Here is a 26,683-nt window from a genome sequence, read left to right as displayed (position 1 = left end):
ACATTTAGCCTTTCTGCTTTTTTGTCTCTCTGAGGGTGTAGTGGGTTACACAATGGACTGCTATCCACATGGTCAGCACTTGGAAACCACCAGCTGCTCTGCGGGAGAAAGATGAGGCTTTGTACTCCCTTAAAGAGTTGCCATCATCTTGCTCTTTGTGAGCGGGGTTTAAGGATAGCAGTGGATGTGTGAGACAGAGAATCATTACAGGGACCCAGTAAGTTAGACGACAGGGTCTGTTGGGTCCTTGACATAATGCGACCATTTGAAGAGAAACGTGTTTTGAACTTCCTTATCTCTGGAAGCTGCTATGTGGCAGTCCCTTCTATAAACAGTGATTGGCAAGGCAGTGTTCCTGCTTCTCTTCCTCCCCAACAACAGGTTGCCTAAGGAAGTGTTTGTCTCGTCGACCTTCCAGGATCACATTGGTGGCCTACAGGCAATAGGCAATGAGCACATTTAAAAACAAATCAACCAAGAACCTATCTTTAAAACCAGAACCTTTGTCTTTCTCATACACACCTAGATTTCTGGTCTCTCTTATAAAAACCTGGAGACCTGCAGTCATTAGACCTTCATGCAGTATGATGGAGCTGAGGCCACAGGGGGGAAGCTGACCATGTAATGTCTGCCTTTCTGTTTGACCTGTTTTGTTACCTGCCTAACCCCTTAGACGCACAAAAAACGACTACCTCTAATCAAAGGCACCCTGGGTGTGCAAGCATTGTGGTTACTGAACAGGTTGGCCATTTCAATCCACCCCATGGATCTCTCTCTCTCCCCTCCCCCAGCACACTGTTACCTATTGCTTTATATTGGCTGTACTTGAAAGTTATGCAAATGCCAGTTTGTCCATTTCGTCTGCCTGTGGGCGGGTAATCATAGCCTTCTTCAGGAACTGGCGGGAACCGGGGAATAGAATGGATCAGCCAGAACCCCTGGACTCTGTTCCACAGCAGCAAACCTGCCGAAGATATGGTTAAATATAGATAGCGTAGAAAAACAAAGCTTCTTTTAAAAACAGGCTTCAAGCTTGCAACGTTGAAACCTAGTTATGCTTCAGGCTAATGCTTTATTAAGCCAAGAATCACAAAAATCATGGATAATCACAGATACACATTTTTCAAAGATGAAAAAAAAATTTCAAGCCGCATCACATTGTTCCATGATTGATAAAAAGCCACCTCAGAAGGGCCACCAGCCCAGCCAACCTGTGAAGAGTTCAAAGGAATCTCATGCTGAAACCACAGAGGCATTTGTTTTGGCAGAATGCAAATTCGCTACATTGGAATTTGACCTTACTAAACTATACTGTCACCTGGTAAGCTTCAGATCGTGTCTTCACGAATAAGCTATTTTCAAAAGCCAGCTAAAAATCAGAGCTGAAAGAGAAAATATCCAATGAACATGTAGAATTGCAGCAATGTGTTGTAAGGAAATGATGGTCGTTTACGTGGCTGAGGACTCATCCAATGCCACAAGTTCATAGAAAGAGGCAAAGGAAAACAAGGGGGCTAGGCGAGAACATCCAGATAAACTGCGGTTCCTGTAAATCTCTCCATGAAACCTCTATTTAGTGGGATATCAAAAAGGTGAGACCCAGAAAGGAAGCACACAGAACGATCATTATCATGTGATGTGGGACAAAGAACCCACCTCCCACATGCGTCTCTGAATATTTCTGTGCTTACAAATTATTATCAGGATAGTTTTGATATAGTAGTTAGAACGTCTGATTTGCATATGACCATGCAAACATAAACTCCATCCATGATTGCCGTATTGTTAGAAATAAAATCAAATTCTTGTCAGTTATTTCTTTTTAAAAACTCACCTCAGGATAGCGTATTATTGCTCTCTTCGTAGAAACAGAATCAATGCCTATGTCCTGATGGACTATGTTCACAGCTATGTTGCCTAACAAAGTTGAGTGGCCTTCAAATGTCCTCCTCAGCCCATAGGAGCGTGTTGTTTTGTTGAAATTATAACCTTCTGGTGCAAATGCCGTAGGATGGTAGAGAATCTGTTGGTATGGAGAACTCTCCCAATGGTCTGGGTCCCTATTCTCTTTCCAGTCTTTCCCCCCAGACTCTTCTAACAAGTCAAGGGCGCTGGGAGGTCGCTGCATGAGAGGCTGTAGAATGTGACATGTGTTTATAATTGTTGTCGTCAGCTCAATCAGGCCATAAGGAGGACCAAAAGCAAGCAAGCAAACCAACGAAATTAACAATTTAGTTGCTCTACAGTCAACTCTGTCTCGTGGGGTCTCATGTGTGTCTGACTGGAACTGCCTCCAGAAGATTCTCCATGTCTGATAGATATTTCAGCGGTATAACACCACACTTTTCTTCTGAGACACTCTGCGGCAGACTTGAACCTCCAGTCTGCTGGCTAGCAGGCAAGCGTGTCCAACTGTACGCACTACCTAAGGACGCGTGCCATGAGGGCAACTTGACTCAGTGGAAACGTTGGAATGCTCATGCTGTGTGACGGACGTACAAACGCGATTCTTCTTCAGCGGGCGCAAACTGGAAGCCCACGGGGCAAATACCGAGGGGCTTTACCAAGTTCATGAGGAAAATGCATCCTATTTTAGTTCTACGTGGATTTTCCATAAACTCTTTGACTATGGACTATGTTCAAAGTTATGTTGCCTAACAAGCAGGTCACAAGTCAATGTTTAAATCTGCATATCCCTTGAAGGCAAGCGCAATCACCACTCCCTTGGACACCGTGTACTCTTCCGATCTTCCGTCGGGGCTCCCTCAGTTTACCCGGTCCCAGCACTCGTCTGGCCTGTCGTTACTGAGGTTGGAACCTTCTGAAGAATACTTTTTGCCAAGGAGAGTTATTCATAATGCAAGAGTCAGTCAAAGAGTATTGATAAAAATTGTAGACACCTTTATTAAACAAAAATATGTGAAGAGCTTGTATTCTCTGTACATCCTCTATGTAGGCCTACACCCTTCTGAAGGCGGCATCCCAGCTCTCTGACCTTGCCCTGACGGATTCTGTGCTCTGCTTCACACCACGTCAACGCAGCAGCTTCTGTATTCAGGAGGGACTCAGCCATGTCTTGTGTAATGTCCTTGAGTTTGGGCAACAGTAAGAACTCTGAAGGTACAAAACAAAGGCTTGAGGACGGATGAAGTAAGGTTTGCCAAGGACTCAATTGCAATTAGCTATTTATATTGGCACACATGCATTTTGGGTTTATTGGGGTATACTTTGCAGAGTAAAATTCATTTTCATATACAACTCTCTTTAAAATAAACATTTCAAAAAATCTGAAATTTATTCTCTCACAGAGGTCCAAAATCAAGTTGTTAACAGGGCCACCCTCCCTCCAAGACTCTAGAGATGAGCTCTTCTTTGCCCCTGGAAGCTTCTGGTGGCTCCAAACGTTACTTGGCTTGTGACTACACAACTTTAGTGCATGCTTCCATCTTCACATGTCTCTGTATGCCCCTCGTAAGGATACATGGATTTAGTGTCTGCCTAATAGTATAAGATGATCTCATTTCAAGATCCTTAACTGAAATAAATATTTTTAAAGTAGCTTTTTACAAAATAGCTAGATAATTTTGTCTGGTGTAATAGCTTTTGTCATTTTTCTATTTATAAACTATATATATGTGTATATATACATATATATGCATACATACATATGAGGGGGTACCCCCAAAACCAGAATTGCACTGGGCAGAGTGGAGCTTTCGTAGTACACTTTTTTTCCTGCTAGGTGAGCATTGAGCAAATCAGTCTGAGTTAGTGCACCCAGTGGTGTCACCTGAGATGGTTCTCTCTGGTCACGCTGAATTTTTTCCTAAAAGCGGTCTCACCTGAACCTCATTTTCATGATGGCTGATTTAAGAGAACAGTGTGCAGCTATGAAATTTTGTTTCCTGCTTGGGAAAAAATACTGCAGAAACTGTTGTGATGTTGAACACAGCTTCCAAGGACAATGCTATGGGAAAAATTCAAGTGTCTGAATGGTTTTCTCCTTTTGAAAAAAAGTTAAATGTCAATTGACAAACCTCATTCTGGACGTCCATCAACTTCCTGAACTTAGAAAATGTCAACTCGCAGTGCATTTGGAGTCCATCCCAACAGGTCAGACGGTCAATCAAACTTTCTATTCAGAAATTCTGAAAAGATTGCGTAACAGTGTGTGACACAAAAGGCCTGATTTGTGGCAGGAGGGGACTGGTTTTGCCACCACGAAAATACACCTGCTCACGCAGCCATCTCTGAGCACCGGGTTTTGGAAAAAAAAACAACCCAGCATGCCTCTCTTGCCCCATGCACCTTACTCACCTGAACTTGCTCTGTGCTACTTTTTTGTTTCCACGAATGCAGAGGGACATAAAAGGACAGCACTTTGACAACACAGAAGAGTTGAAGAAAAAAAGGGGGGAGGTGCTGTCAGCCATCCAAACAGATACATTTGACAACTGTTTTGAAGAATGAAATCGCAGATTTGGCAAACACGTTACGTGTAATGAAGAGTACTCTGAAGGTGATAAGGTTGTTTTGTAAAAAAAATTTAAATACATAGCTTCTAAAAAACAATCATTTAAAAAATAAAATTACCCCTTTGTATATATAGATAAACTATTAAAAAAGTTAACTGCAGGTTAAAACAATCTAAATTCTCTACACACCAGATAACACCATTTAATCCTTTCTATTTTTCATTAATACATACTTCAAGTTTTTTCAAATGAATATTGCAGTGAATATTTTCAACATTTCCAACTTAGTATATAATGATCAGTCAAAAAATGTTGCTAGTCAGTTTGTAGTTCATACATGCAGAAGTTTAATCCCACAAAAATATGTTTAAACATAGCTCTACAGTCAGTGAATGGTTGCAGACAAGTTCTATGAGGAACACACTTGTCATAATCTGAGTAGAGTGACTTTTAAAAATAAGACACATTTGGTGCAATACATTTTTTTTTTGAGATCAGGGTTAATATCTCCAGAATTTGTTGGTTTCTCTCTCTCTCTTTTTTTTAATTTATTAATTCTGGCTCAGTGTAAGGTGTTATCTCATTGTTGTTTGATTTGCCTCTCTCAGCTGGCTAGTAATCATGAGCATCTCATGTGAGAAACAAAGATTTCTCCCAATTTGTCTTCCCCCCAAATATCTATTAGACTTAGGACTCTGCTTGCAACTAATGGTAAATGATCGTCAAGTTACCTCCCCGAAGGCAGTCTGGTCCCACCCCAAGAAGGGTCCACTCCCTGCTGTTAAGGACAATGGGCTACTTGTCCTCCCTAAAGGCTTGCAGCCAACATTCTGGTCCCTATAGATGAGGTTTGCATCCTACTGATAATGGTTTCTATAGTGAGCCAGAGAACAGGTCAAACCTGCTCAATGACATCCAAAGTTAGTCCGCCATCATGAATCTAGGGCCTGCCCATCTCATCACATGTAAACCCTTATTTCCTTCTCTTCCAGTAGCGTCTGAACCCCTAGTTAACCCTCTCCCATTACTGTATTATCTATAGCCCAGTCCTTTCCTGTGACGCATGTCTTCACTTGTAATTAGGGGGCTTGCACATACCTGGAGAAGAGAAAAGCCTGGGTTAGCAATAAATAGCTCTCTCCACGTGGACCACCAAGTGGGGCTAAGGTGAGCATGCTACCATGAAATGTGTCAGACTCCATTATTTCAATCTCTTCTATCTCTCATGCTCTTTGTGACTTTGCTATAATCTTTACTTATTATTGCTGTACAATTGCATCTACCAGACCCGTGATGATGTGCTAGGGACTGGCCTTTCCCCTGACATCCTCATGTGTTTGTAAGGATTTGAGGGCTGTCCTTGTGGATTGTCTATTCATGTCCTTTGGTTGCCCATCACCCCTCACTTTATTTTTTTTTTCCTATTGAGGTGTTTAAGAATTCTACAGATTTTAGTAATTTGTCCTTTGTTTGTGTGTCATTGCTAAAAATTATTCCCCAATCCACAGGCTCTTGTTTTTCTCTCTTGATGAAGTCTTTTGGCGTGCATAAAAGCTTAATTTTTAATGTATCCCATTCATCAATTTTGTCTTCCACTGTGTGTGATTCCTTTTTGATATTTGGTAGTTTCTGTATGCCCTCCAAGGACGCCCTTAAGTCTGTCCTAATTTTCTCATTGCTGATCCTGATGACCCTGGAGTTTACATCTCGGTCTCTAATTTATCTTGAGCTTGCTTTGGTGCTTGGGGCAAGGTGTGGGTCCGGTTTCATTCTTCTGAAGACGGGGATCCAGTTTTCCAGAACCATTTGTTGAAGAGGGCATCCCTTTCCCATTCACGGTTTTTTGGGGACAGTGTTGAAAATTAGTTGCCTGCAGGTTGATGCTTTTACTTCTGGGATTCCTTCTCGTTCCTTCCTTCCTGTCCCTTCACTGCACCACACCAGCTGTTCAAACCAGCAGAGCTGTGTTGCAGGTTTGAGGGCAGGTAGTGTGAGACTTCCTACTTTGTTCTTCTCTTGCTTATCCTGGGCTTCTTCCCTCTCCATGTGACGTTGGTAACTGGTTTTTCTGTTTCTTTAAAGAATGAAGTTAGGATTTGTATTGCATCTATAGATCGCTGTAGAAAGTATTGACGGTTTCACAATACTCAGTTTTCCTGTCCATGAATATGGGATTTTCTCCCACTTGTGTAGGTCTCTTGTAATAATATTCTGTAAGTTTTTAGTTCAGGTATCTTGTTTCTTTGGTCAGGTTTATTCCTATGTATTTCATCCTTTGTGTGGCTGTTGTCATTGGTATTGTTTTCTTGATTTTTTTTTGAGCCTTGGAAGCCCAAAGTCCATTTGCAAGGTCCACACATGGATTACGCCTTCAGTGAATGCTCTCTGACGAGGGATGTGAACAGACTTGCTATCAGACAGAAGGCTATAAAGCTGATTATGGGAGATATATATGGCCCATTTTAAAGTTTTTAATATTTTCTGCTTTGTCCAGTTATTATTCTTGTGTCTGTTTCTTTATTTGCTTCTTGTTTGTGTTTTGTTTGATCTTCTTTATATAAAATCCAGGATAGGTAACTGGCTTAATAATTATCTAGGGGCAAGGCAGGAGAGGATGGGGGAAATGGAGAGCTAAAAACAATGAGTTTGAGGAGATAACATTCTGAAATTGAAATTGTGTTGAGTGTTGCACAAGTCTTCTTAATACGATTAAACAATTAAATTGTATATGTGTGATGTATATGCCAATTAAACTATTTTTAAAATATGCTAAGAGATAAAAATGTGATTTGTCAAAAGGAATTTGCCAAATCAAAGTATGATATAATTTGTGATACAGAAATAATACACTTAAAGGACTCAAGATAAACCTCTGAAAAGTCATGCTATCTCTTTAGCGCAAAATTGAAAAACATTAATAATGATATATATGCAAAATGTTGATTCCCAATAGGACATAGAAACGAAAGGCCATTGTCATACCTTTGGTGTGTCCGTGCTTCCTGCTGTAATTCACAGACATAGGGACTCCATCATTGTATATTAGATAGGCTGTGTTGCTACTCTGCGGGAACATACAAGGGTTATAATGGCATACACCTGCTGCCCGAAAATATTCATAGCATTTCTACTAGATATGTAGCCTGCAACACAGAGCTTTAACGAACACACACCCATTCCGCTAATGGGCAACTTGCCTCTCAATATGAATTCCGTGACATGCAAAACAGGGAAATGGAGGTCCATTTTCCACTGTGCATGATTTCCTCTTGTGACAGAAGCCCTAAGCATTGTACTGTGATAGCGAGGCTGATAGGCCCATTTCGCTTGGTTGTTTTGAATCTAGGTTTCAGATTAAGCAACCAGTGTATATTAAAAGGGTGCTTAGATATTTATTCAGGAAATGAGGTAGATATAGCCAGCCAAGGATTATACCCGAGTTTCTTTCCATTGATATTCTAGGCATGGCACAGAACTGCCTGTCAGGGCTGGATTTCTCCTGTCTGCTTTGTGCTTTGCTGCTTGGCCAAGCTTTGTGTTGAATCAGGATTCCTCATGATCTGTTCTCCCTTCCTCCTTGGTATGAGAGCATTCATCTTTAGTCCACTCCTCAGTGTCACTTCATCTTTCTTACTAGATATTTCCCTGCTCCTAAAGGTGGAGAAACTGAATGTGTGATACGGAATTTCCTCAGAGGAGAAAAATTTTTTGTAAATTCTCCAAACTGTTGGTCTACTATTTGAGTTAAAATGCAGTTACCATTTTGATAGAATCTCTTTGTCATGCTTTGGAAACTTGCTTATGTTTGTTCTGAGAAGCCTCATTTCATTTGTGTCATGATCTGGTGACTCAGTGATGCCAGTAATTTCAATCTTAAGAGATATCTGTGGCATAATTAAAAGCAGAAAAGGGCACCCATTTTCTTTGAAAAGCCCTTTCTCTTCTCGCAGAGTGGGAAAAATCAATTATGGAGTCTCTCGCAGTTGCTTAATTACTTGCTGTAATTTAAAAACTTAGTTCTTAAGATGTGCAATGTCATTTATGTAGCTTTCTTGCCTACTGTGTGTAGGAATGTCCAGGAAAGTGAAACTCTTTTCATTTATTGTTCATATTTTCCATTATTGAGACCCATATCATCCTCCTCTGGTAATTAGTGATCCTGTGGGCCTGCACTGAATGTGGGCATCATGCGCCTTTGTGGGAAGTGCAGAGACTTTGAGAATGTAAGATGCGGGTCCTTCTTCTTAGCATACAGGAAGGCTACTGTTCTAATGCAGGAGTGTAATACCTGGCTAAGGGTTAATGGGTTATGGTCCTGGTGGGAAGAGAGGTGACTCAGTAAGAGGGCAGACCATGGGCTGAAGAATAAGGTAGGTCTAGGCATGTGCTTTTGTACAATTTTGTTCACTTGACATATATGTTGAGTATTATTTTGGCTACTGTATTATGCACATAAGGGATATAGTTTTTGCCCTCAGTCTAGTAGAGCATATCGGCAGGCAGGTTAAGGCAACTAGCATATCATTTAGCATCATGATAAAGGTTTATGAAGGGTTCTTATTTGCAAAAGTGTTTTTCTATTTGAGAAAGAAAGAAAACAATTCCAGACGTAACCTGTATGTCGGCTTAGAACACGTTGATGTTTGAGATGTAAAGCCAGTTGATCTGACCTCAAGCCCTGCTCTCGATCACAAGTTCAGTTTCATGTGGGGGTGATGTTCTTAGTCACTGTGAGACAGAGCTCTAACTTTTGAGGAACGTTCACGCTCAGAGCGGCGTCCACGGTATGCCACTCGCGGCTATGGTCTCTATGTTTAGTGCCACGTCCATCAGACGTGAGCATCCATCTGCTCACCGTACTTTTCTTCCCCTAATCGGTTACTCAAGGTTTTCTATGTGAGTGTGTTCTCCTAAAGACGTGAAAGTATTGAGTGCTTTGACGTTACCACATTTCCCTGATCCTAATTTCCCTCCAAGTTTCCCAGACTTGAAAATTCCCAGGTCCTTTCTGTGATTGTTACGGTTTATTATGCCAACCTGGCCAATGAACACATGTGGGACTAATTGAAGGGCAGAGCTAAGTGGCTCAGTGAGTCTTGCCTGTCTGATCGCTTGCTCTCTGATGGTCTGACCAGTGTGTGGCTGCCTTAGCTAGTTCCCTGCTTCAGTTGGCAAGGCTCACTTCCTGCGAGACATCCCAGAGGAGAGGCCACATGGACCTACCCTGATGCAGCCCTGGGTGCTGAGGAGCTGACACGCTCACTGATTCGGGTTTCCTCCTGCAGTCAGCGTCATTGTGTGTGTTTTGTGAGATTGAAGAGGACTTTGTAGATTGGTGTTGTACATACGGACTAATGTCAGACTTATGGACAGCACGGGGTTGGGATGCTTTCTTAATGTCCCATTATCCTTTATATAAAACTCTCTCTTATAAAATATGAGTGTCTATGAATTTTGTTTCTCTACTCTCCCCAGACTAACACACTTTCCCATCTGTTTGTTTGTTTTGCTGAGCAATTTAACTCTCACCTCCACCTAGTCTTGAGGCTACAGCTGCACCTTCAGAAATAGTTGTTACTGTCTGTCAGACTAAGAACCATCCACTTCAACACAAAGTAAATGGCAGAGACTGATATGCAAATGCTATTCTTTCCATTCCCCCCCCCCCGCACACACACACACACACACAGCCCCTGTGATGCGGACGGAAATGAATGTTGTTTTCTCTCAGCTGTTTTATGCTCACCAACCCCAACCCCAACCCCAACCTTGGTAGGCAGAAGCATCTGCAGGCAATTTTGATTTTAAATAACAAACTGTTTATTCAAAGCAGGGTTGTTGAGATTAAATAAGATAATTTTTTAAGCACTTGGCACATCCAAAGAGTCTATAAATACTTTATAAGTTGAACTCGGCTCTGAAACCTGATAGCATGAATAAAACGATTACGAGCTTACACGGTGACAGCCCTTGCACATTTCAAGTAAATATTCAGAAGCACACGCGCAGTTGTGCGACAGTTGTGCGAGTATGTTATAGCGCAAACCCAGCACATTCTCTGTACAGTGTCATTAGGAAATGTGTACGCGAGTGTAATGGGCTGTCAACTGCTGCTTGGTTTTACTTGTCAGCTCTGGTTGGAAAGTAGGATCTTGCCATTGAAGAGCAGATGGAGCCAGGGATATTGGGAGGCTGTCCGTATGGAGCTAGAATGTCTCCTAACAAGTCATCCACCTATGTCTGAATTATCTTTTTCTTTGGTGTGTTCATTAGCTTACAAAATTAAAGCAACAAGTTTAATTTTCATTCAGGCAATTTAGAAGGACGAGGCTTTCTACTCCTCCGAAGAGCGGCAGTCTCAGAAACCTCCAGGGGCAGTTCCACCCTGTCCTTTAGGGTCGCTAGGAATTGGAATTGATTTGATGGCAGTGAGTTTGGTCATATAATTCCAAGGCCTTGAACTAGACCCTTAGCTATCAACTTAGCCCTTTTTATCAGTACCTAATCAAAAAGAAGACCAAACAGGGCCCTTGGCTTGAGTCAGAAGAAATTCGTCATTACTGTGGCATAAAGAACCCATAGCTCATCTCACATCGCTCAAGTTCCATCAAGATGGGAGGGGACGCTTCTTTCTATTTCTACTGGGTGGATAAACTTGTGTAATTTTTATGGATATAAAAAGATGGACTAAATTAGATTGATTAAACAGATGGAATAAAACTAAATGGGCAAAAAAGCCAAAAACCAAACAAGAGTGTCTTGGCAGGGCTTTTGGCAACCAGAAGACTTAAATATACAATTAATTCACACCCTGTCCAATGATAGCATTAGATATGGTGCCTAATGTACCTACAAATTTGGCATTTCTGTGGAGTATGAAAAGAACCCTTTGGCCAAGTGGGCTAAGTGTTGAGTTGCTAATTGCGAGGTGAGCAATTCAAACCCACCAGCCCCTCTGTGAGAGAAAGATGACGCTGACTGCCCAGTAAAGGTTTGCAGTCTCGGAAACTCCATGATGCAGTTCTTTTCTGTGCGATCAGGTTCCTCTGAGTTGGAATCAACTCAATGCCACTAGGTGGATAGAGCAAAATGACATCTTTCTCAAGGTGTGGGTCAGATTGGCTCAGAGAGTTGTCCAGGGCTAGTTCACAGCTAGTTTAATTTAAGTTGCTACTATTAGCCAAACCAAACCTGTTTGAGTCCATTCTAACTCACCGTGGCCCAATAAGACAGAGCAGAGCGACACAAATGATCTTCCAAGACTGTAAAGATTTCCGGAAAGAAACTGCCCCATCTTTCTCCCTCCGAAAGGGTGCTGAGTGCCAACTGCTAACTTTCAATTAGAAGCAAAACGTTGAGCCCAGCGCGGCACCAGGAATGTCGTTATTATTGTTCGGTCTTCACCTTGCTTCTCACTCATGGAAACCCATCACAACAGCACAATACAGCAAAACCCAGTGTGCTTGGGGATTCAAATATAAAACCCAAACCAAACTCATTGCCGTCGAGTTGGTGCTGACTTATCATTATCATAGAACTCCCACTTTGAGTTTCCGAGACGTAGCTCTAGGGAGTAGAAGGCTCCGTCTTTCTCCCAAGGTGACTTTCAACTGCGGACCATGCTGGCCACACCCCTGACTCAATATGGGTTCATAAATGACTAGAAAAGAACAAAAATATGTGAGAAGTGTTATATTTGGAATCTATTTAGATATTTAGAAGCTTACTTACTTTATGAGAGGACTTCAAAAGTTTATGGAAAAATTCCATTCTCTTTTCATGTCATTTTCCATGGAAATGTAAAGCCCACCATGTCTGATTCAAATGAACGATTAGCTCGGACATACCTTCGAGGCATGTGCTTTGTAGAGCTGTTGCAATGTCTTCCCCAGCACACTCTTGGTGGCATTCATTAGTTGCTCACTCCTCCTCCAGCTCCTGGTGGTTGAGTCTAGGTACAGGTACTCTAAACCAGTCTCTCCGTTTTCCCTTTCTTTCCCTTTAGGTAACTTATAAAAGACAAACCTGACAAAAGAAAGAATCACGAATTGTTAACATTTATATGTGCTTGTCTGATGGCAGTCCTTCTAAGAACGTAAATATATGCTTTTTGGTATTTTTTGTGGAGGCCTCCGAGTTTAAGGAAAGGGATTATCTATTGCTCTCAGCTTTTTTTCTACCTTTCTTCTTGCTTCTTCCCAGAAGAGGAAATGTGAGCCTTATTGGACAAATACATTTATTGGGCTGGTGGGTGTATGGACTTCCTTTCAGTGCAAGTCCCTCTTCCCTGGGAATGGCTCTCTGGTTCTTCTGCAGTCTATATGGAGAGAAGGTCCGGGCGCCCTCGGGGGCCGTTGGATGCGTTTTCCTCTCCCGTGCTTCTGTTTGGCATGCTCATCTATTTGCAGCTGACTGATTGGGTGTGAGATGTGGGTTTGAGCTTCAGGGAAGAGGGAGACCTTGTTGAGCCTCTGACCTCGGCCAGATCCTTTAGCTTAGGTTACACTCTACAGTAAGAAATAAGACCAACATCAGTGTATAACTGGGCCCTTTCCCCTTTGCTTCCTGTTGATAGATTCCTTTGGGTATCTCACAAGAGGAGAGGTGGTTAGGCCCAGCTTATGGAAGCCCAGCTGGCTAGCCCTGGGGTTCTCAACAATATTCCTATGAACGTTTTAGGTCAGATCACTTTTTTGTGGCAGCAGGTTTCCTGGGATTGCAGGACACCTGACCTCTAATGACTAGATGCCAGTGTTACCTTCATAGTGGTTATGCACCAGACTGCTAACTACAAGCAGTTCAAAACCACCAGCCATTCCATGGGAGAAAAGATGAGGCTTTCTACTCTCATAAAGTTATAGCCTCATTCATTCACACGGACAGTTCTACTCTGTCCTATTGCTTCGCTGTGGGTCAGAATCAAGAGCAAGGGAGTTGGTTTGTTGTTGCTTTTGTTTTGTATTGCAATATAGGGCTCTTTAGATGTTGAAAATGGTTATTACCCTAGGCTGCATATTTGAAGTTCAAGTCCACCCAGAGGTACCGCGAAAGAAAGGCCTGGTGATCTACTTCTGAAAAGTCAGTTATTAAAAACTGTCTGGAGTACAGTTCTGTTCCGATAAACATATGGACACCGTGAGCTAGAATCAATTGAACAATTGATTTACAGCAATAAACATACAAATGTAAATATTTATATGACAGCATCCTATACTGCCCATAGAACATCAACTCGTTTGAGTCATCTCTTCAGTCTTAGGCATCAGTCGAACTGTGTCCTGCTCAGACCATTAATTTCTTAATTAAAAGGAAGGGTCCTCAGGTGTCCAGAGAATAAATACATCATTTATTTGGGGCTGACTTGCTGTTACTTTGCTCTTCAACATTCACAGTACATTGTAGCAGCTTGAGACTCCCCCTTGCTTTCTGCTCAGCTCGGTACTCTCCCCGATGGACATCCTCTAGTCATATCTCCATTCAGTGGTAGCAAAAATGCCTTTTATGTCCCGCTCACAATTTGGTGGCCATGTCTGAATTTTCAGCCCAACGGTGTGCTATGGGTGGTGCTTTTAAAATATTCATCTTACTGACAGTCTCCCAGTCAATGCTGAGCCTTCCTGAATCGATTTCTAGCTCATATCTTTGTATTCAGGTCCAGATGGACCTAGACACAAAGATGTCCTAGAGACTCCGGTCACCATAATTTTGAAACCTATTTTATAACGTTTTGCACTGAAACTGTGCAGTCTTCGAGAACCTGTCCATGCAGTCGCAGACCCCTGAAGCCTGAAAGCCTCTCTTAACCCCCCTCCAACCCCCTCACCTGGACCGTTACTAAGGCTTCTCAGAATGCTCCTTCCTCTAAAGGTCTGCCTCCCATTTCTCAGCCCAGGTCCTTACCCGTGACTCTGTGATTCTTCCCGTTTCTAATGCTACAAAGTCCAGCTGGCTTCACTGACTTTGCCTTTGTCGCCTTCTCGCCAGCCTCCGCTGCGCCGCCAGTGGCCTTTCCAAAACGCAAGCCTGCCTGCTGATTCCTTCCGTGGGCTCCTTCCTAGGACCAGTTCTGAGCTTCAACCCCTTCAAGGCCCTCAGCTCCCTCGCTAGCCCCTTCGCCCAGCATTTCCTGGCGTTTCCCGAAGCCCCAACCGCACAGGCACGCTACCTGTGGGCCTTCTCATTCACCTGCCCGCTCACCACCCTTCTCTTTCCAGCTGGCTCAGAATTATTTTTGAAACCTTAAACTCCAAACCCCCTTCTGCTCCTGGAGGCCCCATGTATGCCTTCACCGCGTAACTGTGAAGGCTGTGAGCGCAGGAGCTGTTTTGTTCATATTTGTATTTTTAAAACCCAGCGCACGGCTTTAAGTGATAAGCTCGGGAGTTGTCTGCTGGAAGAGTGAGGGTGTGTGTGTGTGTGTGCTCTGTGCCGTGAAGTGGATGTAAACTCGATGCAGACCGTAATGACAAACCAACGCCCGAGTTAAAGAGTGGAAAGGGATGGAGGTTGTAAGAGAATCCAGGCCATCATGCAACCCTGCACTTCGTCTCTTTAACCCGGGCCGAGGGGTCAGCGGCCTGCTCTCCTGTCCAGCTCCTGCCTGAGCGGCCGTGCACACAGACGTTAACCCGCCCGTGCCGGGTATGACGCATCCTCTGTCTCTTGCTCACTGTCCTCATGAAGAGGACTCCACTCTCAGAGAGAGCCGGGCGCCGTCCCTGTTTACCAGGCTCTTCAAGAGCCCTGGTGGCTCCACGGTGGAGTGCTCAGTGCTGACCAAAATGTGAGCGGTTCAAGCCCACCCATCACACGAGGGAGAAAGGTGTGAGGTCTGCCCTGTAAGATGTACTGCCTTGGGAGCCCTGCGGGACAGTTGTGTTCTGTCCCGTAGGGTCACTTTGAGTGAGAAGCAACTTGTTGGCATCGTTTTGCATTTTGTTTGTTGCTTTGTTTTCAAAGGCTGGTGGAAGGGTATTGTGAGCAAAGTCACTACACAAGGACAACACGTGACCGAGATCAGTTGTCAGCTGTACCTCCTTCTGGCTACCACCTCATCTAAGACAGTGACTCGGGCCCCGAGGGGCTGTACTGCCCTTTCTCCCAGGAAAACACCTTCACTCTGACACCTAACCCTGTCTGGGTACCTGGCCCATTTGCACGCTTCCACTCTTCTTCTTCCTCAAGAGGAAAGGGGAGGTGGACATCCTTTTTAAGAGCCTCACAGTGAACCAGGCTGCCACCAGTCTGCTGCTTTCCGATCTCACACACCAATGCTTCCATTTCATTTACCTACCAATCCACAGCGTCCCCGTCTTCGTTTCTGCACGAGATTGTTGCTGTTTCCACAAAGAGTCCAAGAAATAGCAAAGCTAGGGTTGTTCTTGGAAGTCTTGCTGCCATTTCCCTCTGTTGACGCTATTCCAGGCCACAGGGACAGCCTTTCCCCAGGGAGCACGGCGTCCTGTCTCTCAGGCTTTGCTGGCTCGGACCTTTCATTCCCTGTGCCTCTGCTGTTTGGGCATTTTCAGAATGGGAGGAAACTCATGCGATTGTGTGATTCTGTCACAACATGCCAACGTGACTTTGGGCTGAGTTGCTGACTGGTTTGCAGCGTCATCAGGAATTCCTGGGTGGGGAAAGGAAAGAGGTAGTTAATTCTTTGGAGTGAACATTGTGCAGTATAATACTCAGTGGACAGAGGAGCTCCACATTGATGAACAGATGCTGAATTAAATCCATTTCACACTTTTGTTTTTCTTCTTTGCGATCTGTTTATTAAATAGAAATAACAAAAACATATGCCTTAGTATTAAGTAGAATCTATAGGAGTCCTGGAGGTGCAGTGCTTCTGAGTTGGGCTGCTAACTGCAAGGCTAGCAGTTCGAAACCATCATCCACTCTGCAGGAGAAAGGTGGGGCTTTCTACTCCTGTCAAGAGTTGCGGTCTCGGAAACTCACAGGGGCGGTTCTACCTTGTCCTACAGGGTTGCGTTGAGTCGGCATGACTCGATGGCAGTGAGTTTGGTTTGAAGTTGGTTTCATCACTAGTAATATTCGCCATCTTAAGGAAACGATTGCTGAAAAATGCTTAACAGGGCTTCTCCAAAGTTGGAACAAACATTACCAAATATGTTGACACACGCTCTCCACCTCCCTGGTTACAGCCATTCACCGCCGGGCCTTACTCAGGAGAGCTAGTGCCTCCCTGGCTTAATTGCCGTCGGGTAAACATATTGACCAGCCTCTCTAGGTCAAATAAAAAAATGGTACAAATATCCGTCTTTCCCAAATTGTCCTTTCTCATTCTTCACGCGGAATTTGAAGTAGAAGGCTAGAGGAAAATGGCCCATTATCCTACCGACTATAAAAAGGTGAGACCGACATCGTTTTGGAGAAGGGAAGTAGAGAGATGTACGAAAATAATTTTCTTAAGTGAATGATACTGTTTGAATTAATTTCTACAAATGCTCTCCTAATGAATCACAGGTTACCTGGGGCTTGGAGACTCTGTGGCTCTGCTCTGTCCCTCTGATCATGGCTCCAGGTCGGAGTCCCTCGGGGACCAGAGCACACGGGACCCTGGCACAAGGTATCACTTCTCAGGCCCAGCGGGAGTGGTCCAGGGTTCTGAGTGTTCTTGGGAAAGGGAGAGCTTGTGGGCAATTGCTCTTAAGACTGACTTTCATAAGGGGTGTTTTGCACAACGTATCTGTTTGACCCACGGTACCTACAAAAAGGCGCAGAATCCCGAGCCTCCTCTCAATCCTGCTAAATGCAAATCCTTCTGATTAGACTAGGGAATTTGTATCTTTACTACGCTTATAGGTGACGCTGTACATTCTGAGTTTTGAAACTCACTGCCATGAGACCAAGGGTATGGTGTATCTGGTAGAGTCACTGCCTTCTGCAAGGAGTGAATGGCAGTGACTAAACCAAGACCTTGTTTTCAACCATCCCTCTCTGGGGATTGTCTTGTTCATGTATTTTGCTGCATTCAGGAAAAGACTTTGAACAACGCGACCCTCTGGGCATTTGCTTCACGTTCCGGCAGGAAGCTTGCTCTTCTGAATTAAGGTGAAATAAAATTAGCTTAATTGTTTTATTTTGGGTAGCCCAGTGACAATAGCCCAGCACACCTGGTTTAGGATGCATGGATGCATGGAAAGACTGTGAGCAATTTAGTTTCACTCATGTAAGTTTAAGGAAGTTTGGTGATTAGATTTAATCGCATTCCTGTTTCCTTCTCCCAATTACATGCCTAGCACTGTACCTGGAAAATAGTAAATGGCCCACAATGTTAGCTAAAATTACTCTTCCTTTGACCTGAGCCCTTGCCCGGGGTTAGGCTGGGGCATCTATACTAGACTGTGTGTGGGTTGAGTTGTGTCCCCTAAAATATGTGCTGGAATCCTAAAGCCTGTACACGTGGGTGCAATCCCATTTGGAAATCGAGTTTTCTTTGTTATGCAAATGAAGCCATGTGGTGTGGTATATGCGTTAAACTTGATGACTTTTAAGCTAGCAGAGAGCAGTTAGCCACTGAGAGAAGGCAACAGCACAAATGGGGAAACTCTGGATGCCCCGTGGAAGTTGCCCAGGAGTTGCGGATTGCCAGGGCTCAGGAGCAGAGACATGGTTCCTTCCCTGTTGGTGAACATACAGAGGGTCCCCCTAAGTCAGGGCCCTGGTTGTGGACTCCCAGCCTCCTGAATTGTGAAAGAATACGTTTCAAAACGACCCCCTTGTGTTATTTCTGTTTCAGCAACACTAAGAAACTAAGATAGATGGTATTTTCTAAATCCAGTTTTATTCCAAGGTCTGGGAATATTTTGGTAAGCAACTTTCCCTCAGATGTCTCCTGCCGTAAACATGCTTCTGTCTTGCTCCTGCTGACCTGAGCCTGCTGGTTGTCAGCCAGCAAGCTTCTTCATCAAACCACAAGGTGGCTAACATGCTATCAGAGACTGAGAATTTCCAGGGTAGGTTCCAATGTGGACTGGTTTTTACTAGAAACAGCAAAGTAATTTTGGGAAAAGAAACAGTGAACTTGATAGCTGAAGATGAATGTTTTCTCACAATATCATCCATTTCGAAACCCAAGTAGAATAAAGTAGTGAGAGTACCACATCTTCATCACAACACGATTACCTCTAAAAATAGTAGAACATGTCCTAACTGCGATTTGGCCAACTAGAATGGTACAGGCGGGTCCTTCATTTGGTAATGGTTTTCTGATTTTAGGATTGAAGGCTTGTATTCCTTCAACCAATAATTCTTGAAAATCCCAAATTTATTTCTTTAGTGCCCCTTCTACATTCTCTCATCTTTTTCCATTAAGACTCTAGTGATCATACAGGACAGAGTAGAACAGTCCTTATGGGTTTCCAAGGCTGTGAATCTTTATGGGTGTAGAAAACCTCATCTTTCTTCTATGGAGTGGCTGGTGCCTTTGAACCTGACTTCAAGTTTAGCAGGCCAATGTGAAACGTGCTACGCCACGGTTTTTTTAGTACTTTTAATTAGAGTTTCATACAGTCTGTATCTGCATGTCTGCATTAACCTTTGATTCTTTATTTCATACTATCTTTAGTTCCCTAATTCTCTTTTATCAATATTAATCTATTATTTAGTCTATCTTCCAAATAAGTTATTCTTTCTCAAGTTGTATCTAAAAATTACTGAATCTACTTGTTAGGGCATTTCTAGAAGTTCTTTATTTTTTAATTATTTGGTCTTTTTAGGGTCTCATTTGTTGCTCTTATGCTCAATCTTCCCTTTTATTTCTGTAAAAAATGGAATGTATTATATTACATTGTCTGTTTGATCATACCAATTTTATGAGTTTGGGCTGTGAGTCTATGCTTCTAGATTCTTTATTGTGTTATAAAGAATTTTATTATGAAGTTCCATCTGGGAGGCAGCCAGGCACAATGAGAAGATTATGAGCTTGAGCGTGAGGCTGACTCGGGCTTTACGCTGGGCTCTACTGCCAGCCACTGCCTGCCTCTGACCAGATGTTTAATCCCATTGAGCATCAGCTCCCGTTTCTAAGGTGAGACTCTGCCTCTGGCATATAACGGGTGCGCACTACGCACTGGTTCTCTCCTACCTTCTTCCTTTCGTCTATGACTAAGTTAGGGCCTCACCACTGCCAACGAAAAACAGTGCATGGGTATATAAAGATGTGAGGGCAATGCCGTCTGACTGCAGAGAGGGAGAGAAAATCATGTTCTACTTTAACCGACCAAGGCTGATTCCTTTGGGGTGCAGATCTGACATGTCTCCACCTCCCACTTATTTGTTTGTTTGTTTTTAAACCAATTCTGAAGCCAGCTTTTTCTCCCAAGGCACTCCAGACTTCTCTGTGGGGCTCCACGCTCGGTCACACTGGCCGCACTGAATCCATAGACAGGGCTCATGCATGGGGCGGTTATGAGGATATTGTCAGGTTCAGGGAAGACCTTAAATGAAGTATTTTCGCTCTCCAGGAGAATGCAGAAATTTTCAGGGCAGGCAGGAATAAAACATATGGCCGTGGCTAAAAACACAAAATCAAAGCACGAACACAAAGCGTATTCTGAGCTAAAAACAAGTAAGTAGATGCCGGAGTTGGAAACTGGGCCATAATTACTGTTGCTTCTGCTAATGTTTAACATACAGGGGCTCGGCCACAGCTCGCCATGATGTTTATTTCTTGAGAGTCATTTTGAACTCAGAAGTGATACAAACAAGTGTTTCTTTTCCTAAAAGAGTTCTTATATGGAAAGGTAAACCAATATAGAATGGGTACTGACCCCCCCTCCCCACAAATTTCTCCCTACAGCTTATTTGGGAATATGAGCTTATTCCTTGGGCACATTAATTATGTAAACAACCGTTTACAGAATACAGTTGGGTGCTATAAGGAAGACAAAGTCGGCTTGGTTTTATCTTCAAGACTTTGATTGTGGAGATTCTCAGGCATGTACAAAAACAATAAAGGAAGAAGCAATCTGAGAAGCTAATGACTGTCCACTTAAGGGATTCGAGTTCAAATGCAGCATTGGGGGTGCCAGGCACAGTTTTATGGAGAAGCTCACTGTTGCAGTGAGCCAGGGCATGCAGAGAGAGGGGCTTCTGGATGGTAGTTAAAACCTCCGAGAAAGAAGCACACTCCCCAGATTCCAAACACTGCCATCGAGTCAGTTACGACTCATGGCGAGTCTGTAGGACAGGGCGGGTTTCCGAAACCATCGCTCTTCATGGAAGGAGAATGCCTCATCTTTCCCCTTGGGGGCAGCTGGTAGCTTCGGACTATTGGCCTTAGGGAATGAAGCCCAACTCATAACCACTGTGCTACCAGGACTCACTACATTGCCCAGGTCAGGAGCCAAATCCTGGTTGTGAGGCCCCAGAACTGTACTTCTTTCTGCCTCAGTCCTGGGGGAAATTCACTTGGTCCCTGGCACATGTACATAGCTAGCAGTGACTGCTACAGAAAGAAAGCATGGATAGATAGATGACCAGAGGTTGGAAAGGACGGAACATGAATGGAGAAGGCTGTGTTTTACTTTTATAAAGCGATGCCTCATAAGTACTTATGAACAGCTAGAATTTATTGATCAGATATTTGTTTAATCAGTAGCATACCTAGAGCACAACATGAAGCAGACCTCTATGGGATCGCTATCCTTCCTTGTCAAAAGAGAAATGAGGGTGTCTTCTCATATTTGGAACTAATATCACATGTTCTACCTGTGAGACTTCCGGTCAAATTGGCAAGCCAGATAATGATGGCTGAATTCATTGGCATTGACTATGTGGTAGTCCCTTTTGGGATTATCACTATCTAAATCACTTAACTTCAACCACATAACCATTGCAGGAAATATCCTAGTTCACAGATCAACAAGGAAAAGAACAGTAAGATTAAGCTGTGTAGAGAAGGCCTGTTTATATACCGCCTTACGCATGCCAGGTGATGTGCATACATGCTACAATGTTCCCAAGGCCAGCAGAGCCACTCACGGTGAGTGGATTTTATTGGAGCTTCCAGACTAAGACAGGGTAGAAGGAAAGGCCTGGGAATTTGTTTCCCAAAATATCAATCAATGAAAACCTTATTGATGACAATAGGATATTGTCTGTCTTGTGTTGAAAGATGAGCTCCCCAGGTTGGGAGACTCTCAAAAGACCCAGTGACTGGGGGCTTGAACATATCGATGATTGTAAAGGTGGCACCAGACAGGTGGTGTTTCATTCCATTGGATGTGGGATGGCTGGGAGTTGGAGCGGACCCCGCGGCAGCTGTCAACGTAAGGCCATACAGCTCGGAGGTGGTGAGTCTCTCTCGAGGGCTCTGAATGGAGAGCCATCTGCTCTTCTTCTCTCACGCACCGTTTCACAGCCTCCACATGGTTCACACTGAGAGGGGTCCCTTCATCCCGTGTTAGTTCATGACTAATCGTCAGCCCATGGCAAAGTCCATTTTATCAAAGGTGAGCTAACAACTCACACTCTAATTGCATAGGCCAATGGTTCTTAACCTTTTATGAATTAGGAACCCCTTTGGAATCTATGAAACCTAATACGAATGCTCTTCCCAGAAAAAGACACTGCTTTTACAAACACATAAGATTTTGGTTACAATTTCATAGAGTGCACAACTCTGTCTCAAATCTATCCATTAGACTTTCTACAGCTTAATAGCCCCCAGGTTGAGAACACTAGTGTCCTATAGGATTTTAATCTCAAGAACAGCTAAATACATGCCCAGGTGTATCATACATATACTCAGGTAGTTTGCTGCAAGGTAGTCCTGGGAAGGCAAGCAAGTAGAACTGGAAGACATTCATGTTGAACTGGAGAATCAGAATTAAGAGTCTCAATGTTAATTCAGTGGTCAGTGGGCAAATCAGTAGACATCAAGTATTCATCTTCAAGGAGTGGTCTCAGGAGGAGACTTAGTCAGAGCTTGAACTCAGAAGAGATCGTCTATAGATAAGGGTCTCAGTTTGGCCGTCCAATCAGGACCACCTGAACAGGGCGTAAGGAAACACCGCCTCCCTCAGGTCAGCTGTGCCTGTAACCTCGAGGCTGTGGGAACGGGAAGCCTATTTCTTCAAGATTAGAGATTAAGGGGGATTTTTGTGATATATTTGTCTCAAGGCCATTTTACAGGAACTTAACAATATGTTACATTTCTTTTATCACACTTTTGACTTTCTTCAGCTTTCGGAAAACAGTTACAAGAAGAAACTCAATTCCCTAGAGAAACACAAAACACCAGCATTAACAAATAGCTACACAAAACAGATCATCCTTTTAAAGACATGACTTAAAACACAAAAGGGTAGAAGTTCACTACTTGCCTACACGTAATTTTGAAGAGAACTCCCAGAGAGTTTTAATGATCAAGAATGCTGCAGTGAGATAGTGAGTACTCTCTTACTTTCAGACCAAACTAGAAAATAATGTAACTGTCTCTAGGTTGGACGAGGCACATACACTTCCATAATGCTCTCAGATTTGGTCCTGTGATTGTCATGCAAGTTTTCTGTAATTTTATGTGAGCGTTGTTGATAATGTGAAGTCAGAACTGATCATAGATCTAGAACCATTGAAGTATGTAAGGTTTGTAGCATGTAGCTTCCCTGAGATAGCTGTGCACCTGCATGTGTGTCTTTTATCTACTCCGACCTTTATAGCTCAGAAGTGATTAGGCCTAGGATTTAACTTCTCCTGGTACGATCTCAGTTGATTGATTACATTATATCAGACTGCATGGAGGAAAATGATTATATGACCTTACATTATTATACGGCTCTTGATTACATTCTGGAAAGTAAATGACTATACCCAAGGCCAACTGATTTGATCACATGTAACTACTCCATGACAGTGATTAGGCAATTGTTTGGCCTAATCACTTAGGACCATATCAGCCAAGTTGACATGTAAATTAGCAATCACATTCATCAATATTTTTATCAATAACAATTACAGCTAAACTTGACTGAGCACTTGCAAGTTGTACAGTGTTTTATGGTTTTCCTCATATAATCCATACAGTTATCCTAGAAGATGAGTGCTAGCAATATTTCTATTATATATTGGGGGAAGCTTGCCTAAGTCCACAAAGCTAATGAAATCCACAACTGGGCAGCCTGATACCAGATCCCAAGGCCAGTCCTCACAGCCCCCAGGCCCCTCCAGGAACACCTTTACATTTTACTGTATTGTTATCTTGGACTTGGATCCCCTCCCCCCATGCATCCATGCATCCATCCATACATACTGTACATTGTCCACCATGAGTTTCTGACTTCTCAAATTACAGAACTGATGGGGCTGTATCTCAAATTATAGAACTGGTGGGGAACAAACTCGGTCCTGGTCCTATGCATTATCTGCCCTATTCGGTTCTGCCATACCTGTTTCAGGCCATACTGGATTTGCTCGGTCCTGGGCTGGACTCCCATGGTCAGCTTCTTTAATTCTGACCCATTGCTTACTGGCTTGGGTTTTTCAATCTTTGCTCTGAAGTCGAAGTCCAACAGGATATTGTTTAGGAGCTCTGACCTCTCACACGTGTAACACATGGATTCTGGGATGGCTATGTCAGGCTCCAGATGGAATCCTATCCTTGCTGGGCCTCTGCCCTCTGACCAGCTGTGCTTGTAATTTCTAGGCTGTGGCGATGAGTGGGTGTGTGTTTCCTTCCTCATTTTTCCAGGAAGTATGACTTTCTGAATGGAGTCTGAGCAGAAGCAGCTCTGCCCCTATGGAAGCCTTCAGTGAATTTTCATTAGCTCTTCTGTCAGCTCAGCAGAGAAGGTGGTGAGACACCAGTCATTCATTCACTATGCATTTACTAAGTACCTATTATATCAGGTTCCAGGCCTTGTGCCGAGCTCCAGGGTCACCAAGCAAGAAATTACTCTTGGTCTCATATTGTTTTTTGTTTTTTTCAGGAATCAGACTCACAAAGCAGTAGCTGCAATATTTTTTGATAAAGGTTCCAGGAGACAATGGCAGAACATTTGTAGAGCATATGGGAGAGGCATCTACCCCAGACTGGAAGGGCTGGGCAGATGATTTAGGGGAAGTAACACCCACTCAGACTAAGGCCTGAAGGATGGTTAGAAGATATTAGATGATTCGAAGGATGGTTAGAAGATAGGCAGCAAAAGGGAGTAAGTGAAGAAAGAATGTTCAAGAAATAAAGAATATATTGCTTCATAGGCATAGAGATTGTATTTGAAATAATTTAGAAGGTGGCATGATAAATAGCAGTGATGGTTACATAACTTAATTAAAACCATTTAATTGCACACTTAACACAGCTAAAACGCCAAATTCTACAGTATACATATTTTATCACAACTGCAAAAAAAAGCACCTAAGTTTCAAATAAAATGTGGAGACAGAAAGAAGAAGGAAGTAAAGGTAATAAAGACCTAGCTGCAGCGGAAGCTTACAAAGCCTGGGAGCAACAATTAAGTCAGGATGGGCGAAGCTAAGTTTGATGTAGGATGTGTTAAGATAGGAAGCTGGAGACATGGGCAGGAGTGGAGATATGAAGAAATGATTATTGCCTAAGCTCACTATTGATCATGTAGTTGCCATTTGCTTCCACAGTCTCAACTTATGTAGCTTAGCTATTTAGTGGCAGGCAATGGGACTGAGGAAGAACACATCTTGAATTCTGATGTGTGTCAGGGATGCGAATAATTTCAGGGATATTTGGTCCTGGACCCTATGCCCTACCGTCCAGGGACCTCAAGCAGTCGAATGCTCCTTCTCCCAGGCAGAATCCTGTGTGATGCCAGGCATTCTCTTTGGCACCTGCTAGAGTCAATTCCATGCTACTGGGAACAGCATACCATAGCACTCTGTTAACTGGGGCCCGTCATCATGGTTACCTTTGCTTCTCTGCTGCCCATGGCCAGTCCTAACATACCCGTTTCTGGTGTTGGCTCGCTGCACCCCTGCCTCAGTGGCCCTTTTGATGTATCCACTGAAGTTGTTCATCACAGGAGGAAAAAGGGCAGAGAAATTCACATTTTGTTCATGTTTCAAAGAACCAGTACCTGAGCAGGACTTTTCACAAACGATAGTGATTTTACCAGGTCGGAGTGATTATCTGCAGTTGGACAAATGAAGAAACTACATTACATTACTTGTGCCAAGTCAGCAGGCAAGACAGAATTTAAATCGGATGATTCCCAAACTACGCCAGACTATACAACCTTGCCTCTTTCCCCACCAGGGTTATAATTTTTATTGCTGTTGTTAGATGCCACTTAGTTGGCTCCGCCTCATGCCAAGCCCATGCCCATCAGAAGTAGACACTACCCATATCACACCCCTGCTCAGATTCACAGCACTATAATCTATAGAGGTTTTCATTGATTGATTGTCAGAAGGTCGACCTCCAAGTCTTTCTTCCTAGCCTCTTTTAGTCCGGAAGCTTCGCTGAAACTGTTCAGCATTGTCATCACCTAAACTTCCATGGATGGGTGGTGGCTATGCATGAAGTCTGCTGGTTGGGGAAATTCACCTTGGTCTGCTGCATAGAAGGGGCGAGGATTCGATCACAGACCTGTCACTGCTCCTGCAGTTCTTAGCAACATCCCTCCGAGCTGGTCTTTGGTTTTCTTACTGAACCGCTTTTAGAAGAGCTTCTTCAATGGTAGTTGCTTAAATATATGTCCCCCCCCCCCATGGAGGAAGAACAGAAATCAGACATCTCAAATTAGTATATGTTAAATAAGCCACGAGGGCATCACCTCTTCTGTTCCCAAGATTTAAGACAGCCTCTCATCCCTCGCTTTGATGAAACAAATATACTAGTAATATCTAGGACTGGCTAAGATTCCCAAATTGCTCACCAGGAATCTGTTTTTTCCACAACTGATTTTTAGGTGCCCTGGGAATATCTGAGCAACCTCAGTGTGGTTTATAGCTAGGTCCCATCTTTGTCCTCCGCAGACCTTTACTGCATGTTGTTTTTGATTCACTCTTATTTTTGTCATCATTGTTCATTTCCATGATAAAGAAACTAGGCTTTATTTTCCCCTCTTTCCTCTTCCCTCAACAGCCAATGAAATCCAGGGATACGAGTTTTAGATTCTAGCAGGGAAGATGAATATGTTCCTTAGCTAGGGGTCCAACTTCAGACAAACGTCCCTGTGGAACCATCTCTTCACTACGAGCATAGGTCTCCC

At 43.3% G+C, this 26,683-nt stretch overlaps 2 protein-coding genes across 2 annotated transcripts in view; one reads left to right on the top strand and one right to left on the bottom strand.

Moving 5' to 3' along the window:
- DNASE2B (deoxyribonuclease 2 beta) overlaps positions 1 to 24,055 on the bottom strand; it is a 29,184-nt gene extending 5,129 nt beyond the window's left edge. Inside the window, exons 1-5 of the mRNA XM_075538698.1 lie at positions 23,888 to 24,055; positions 15,769 to 15,890; positions 12,323 to 12,500; positions 7,458 to 7,539; positions 803 to 964 (exon numbers count right to left, since the gene is read on the bottom strand). Of these exons, the coding sequence (XP_075394813.1) occupies positions 803 to 964; positions 7,458 to 7,539; positions 12,323 to 12,500; positions 15,769 to 15,890; positions 23,888 to 24,055 (712 nt within the window). The remainder of the gene's footprint in view (positions 1 to 802; positions 965 to 7,457; positions 7,540 to 12,322; positions 12,501 to 15,768; positions 15,891 to 23,887) is intronic.
- Positions 24,056 to 25,370: 1,315 nt separating this feature from the next.
- Positions 25,371 to 26,683, top strand: part of LOC142433913 (uricase) — a 31,928-nt gene continuing 30,615 nt past the window's right edge. The window contains exon 1 of the mRNA XM_075538593.1: positions 25,371 to 25,466. Coding sequence (XP_075394708.1) covers positions 25,371 to 25,466 — 96 coding nt within the window. The remainder of the gene's footprint in view (positions 25,467 to 26,683) is intronic.

The sequence above is a fragment of the Tenrec ecaudatus genome, chromosome 1 (assembly GCF_050624435.1).
Source record: "Tenrec ecaudatus isolate mTenEca1 chromosome 1, mTenEca1.hap1, whole genome shotgun sequence".
Taxonomy (NCBI): domain Eukaryota; kingdom Metazoa; phylum Chordata; class Mammalia; order Afrosoricida; family Tenrecidae; genus Tenrec; species Tenrec ecaudatus.
This window is presented reverse-complemented; position numbering and strand designations above follow the sequence as displayed.